The 2,504-nt window shown below is 37.2% G+C and overlaps 1 protein-coding gene across 1 annotated transcript in view; it reads left to right on the forward strand.

The window, feature by feature from the left end:
- The window catches only part of LOC109581801 (uncharacterized), a 6,097-nt gene that overhangs the window by 1,530 nt on the left and 2,063 nt on the right, over positions 1-2,504 (forward strand). The window contains exons 3-4 of the mRNA XM_019996202.1: positions 1,978-2,274; positions 2,321-2,374. Coding sequence (XP_019851761.1) covers positions 1,978-2,274; positions 2,321-2,374 — 351 coding nt within the window. The remainder of the gene's footprint in view (positions 1-1,977; positions 2,275-2,320; positions 2,375-2,504) is intronic.

Genomic DNA, 2,504 nt, shown 5'->3' on the forward strand with positions numbered 1-2,504 from the left:
CTCCACTCCAGGATCAAGTGGTGTTGCTTGATCTTCAACATATATAGCACTACGATTTAGTGGATAGATCCCAGTAGTACGAAAGGATGATAATATATTAGGAATGATCATTGCTTTGTACCATACTTTGCTAAAGACACCCATGAAATCATGCTGTGTCACCACCTTCCCTGGATTCTTACTCATGAATTTTTGACATTCCTCGTTCCAGTGACTTTTTAGGGGCCCAAAAACACCTTTATCCAATGGCTGCATCAAATGAGTCGTATTCGGTGCAAGACAAAAAATTATGACTTTCTCATGGGCAGCAATTCGTACAATCTGGGTTATATTGCGTAGAATGGCTGTCAAGTAATAACAGCAGCGGCCTAGAAGCAGGAGCGTGTACCAAAAAATGGTGGGTAAACCAGTTCAGGAAAATCTCTGAACTCATCCAGCCTGTATCCGACAACCCATTCATTGTACCAGGCACTTCATTGATTGTGAGTAGTGGGTTAAGAGATTTTCTGGCAAAAAAAACAAGCAGAGGTATTGCATACCCTGCTGCATTGACACATGCCAGAACCGTCATTTGCTTCCTATTGCCGGATGTAAGGGTACGTGAATGCTTTTGCCCCTTTATTCCTACAACAGACGACAGGGTATGCTCAAGAGGCAGACCACTCTCATCACAATTGAAGATTTGTGCAGGAGAATCAAATGATTCATTGTCTTGCAGGGTCTTCTCTAATAGGTCGAAGTAGTGGTCAATTATTTTAGGATCAGATGCCACTGAGCATGCATAGGAAAGCTTCTCCACTGTTTGTAAGGTCAATATTAGGTGTCTACTCCTAAAACTTTCCCACCAACCATTAGACACGTGAGTAGGGTTACCTTTTGATCTCAATATTTCCTTAGCAATGGCTAACATTTCCTTCTTGGTCTTAGCATAACCAGTCTTTGCACATTGACATATAAATTTAACCAATTCCTCTTCTTCCTTATCGTTAAGATACCAAGAAGGTCCACTGAGTGTATCAAATTTTACTCAGCCTGTTATTTGATCACATAATGTATAGACTTTGGCATATTATGCATCTCAGCAGCATGTCTGACTGATAAGCAACCTTCATTGACTTTTTCGTATGGTAGTGGAAGTCTATCTGCTGTATACGCTTCTTTGTACACCTGTGGTCTCTCTTGAGAGTCAGACTTGGATTGTTGTACTGATGTAAATGTGGCTCGTGAGGAACAAAAGGTACGGTCTGATACAGCCATAATTCTAAAAGAAAGATATTATAGTATCATTTTAATTGGTTGTTCATACATGCATCATGCAAATTAGGATTTCAAACACACATTAAAGGCCACACGCCCACACCTTAAGCTACCAAGTAACTAGTAACAAGCTAGACAACTGATTAATACAGCGGTAAACTGAGTACAACTTAAATGCTACACACAAACTTACCTAATCTCTCAAAATACAGCAGCTTAAAAGCCGTAAAGACACAGAGCGACTTGTCAGTTGTCAGCAAACAAACAGCACAAGGATCTACAATAATTAATTAATTAATTATTATAGCCCCACTCATGTCCGACGGAGCAGGTCTCAAAGTGTTCTTTTATTTCATTATACAGAGACTCTTAATCTTATCTATTTCTTTTGATACTGCACATAGTTATACCAAAATGATCAAAGTTTACACAGGTGGGGAAAAGTAATAGTTTGGTTTACTTATTGTAGTAAAAATGCACAGTACGGAATGATATGATTTTGTCCGATATTCCGTAATATCGGACAGGTACATTATTTTTAGTATAATTTCATGCAAGAAGTACATTGCTTTCTTTTTCAAGAAACCTATTACAAAGCTAAAAGTAATGCTTAATTTGATACATAAGGAATTGCGATTGCTCTTTTGCAGAGCTAGCAAGAGCCGTCCAAACATGGGTAGGGTCCGATAATTGATGGTTTACTCTATGTATTCTATCCAGAATGTAATATATTACTGGCTATTGAAATCTTGAACACTCATCATCCACTGCTCTCCAAGTCTCTTTCTGACCCTTTCGGTGTAGCTAAGTTACTTCAAAAAGAGGGTGTTATAACAGGACAAGTATTGGCTAGTGTGGAATCAGCTAGTCCCTCTGTTCCTAATCAACGTGAAGTCCTGTTATCTGCCATTATAGTAGCTATTCAAAGCAAGTACAGTTTATTACAAACATTTGCTAGTGTGTTGTGCAAGTTTACCAGCAATATAAAACTAGGAGCAATTATACAAAAAGAATATGGTAAGTTTAATGTAATAAATGATTTTATTTCATCTTTTATCTTTAGATGAGCATTTTCCTTCTAACAATGAATTTGTTTATGTTAAAAGTGAAGAAGAAGGTATATACAATAGAGCGTGAATCAACAAACTGAGTGACAAGAGTTATCTAACAACACAGAACAATTTTTAATGTAAACAAAAACTGAAAAAAACAAACAAAAATAACTTAAATAATAACAAACACAACCA

This window comes from Amphimedon queenslandica, unplaced genomic scaffold, assembly GCF_000090795.2.
Source record: "Amphimedon queenslandica unplaced genomic scaffold, v1.1 AMPQUscaffold_13418, whole genome shotgun sequence".
In the NCBI taxonomy this organism is placed as follows: Eukaryota; Metazoa; Porifera; class Demospongiae; order Haplosclerida; family Niphatidae; genus Amphimedon; species Amphimedon queenslandica.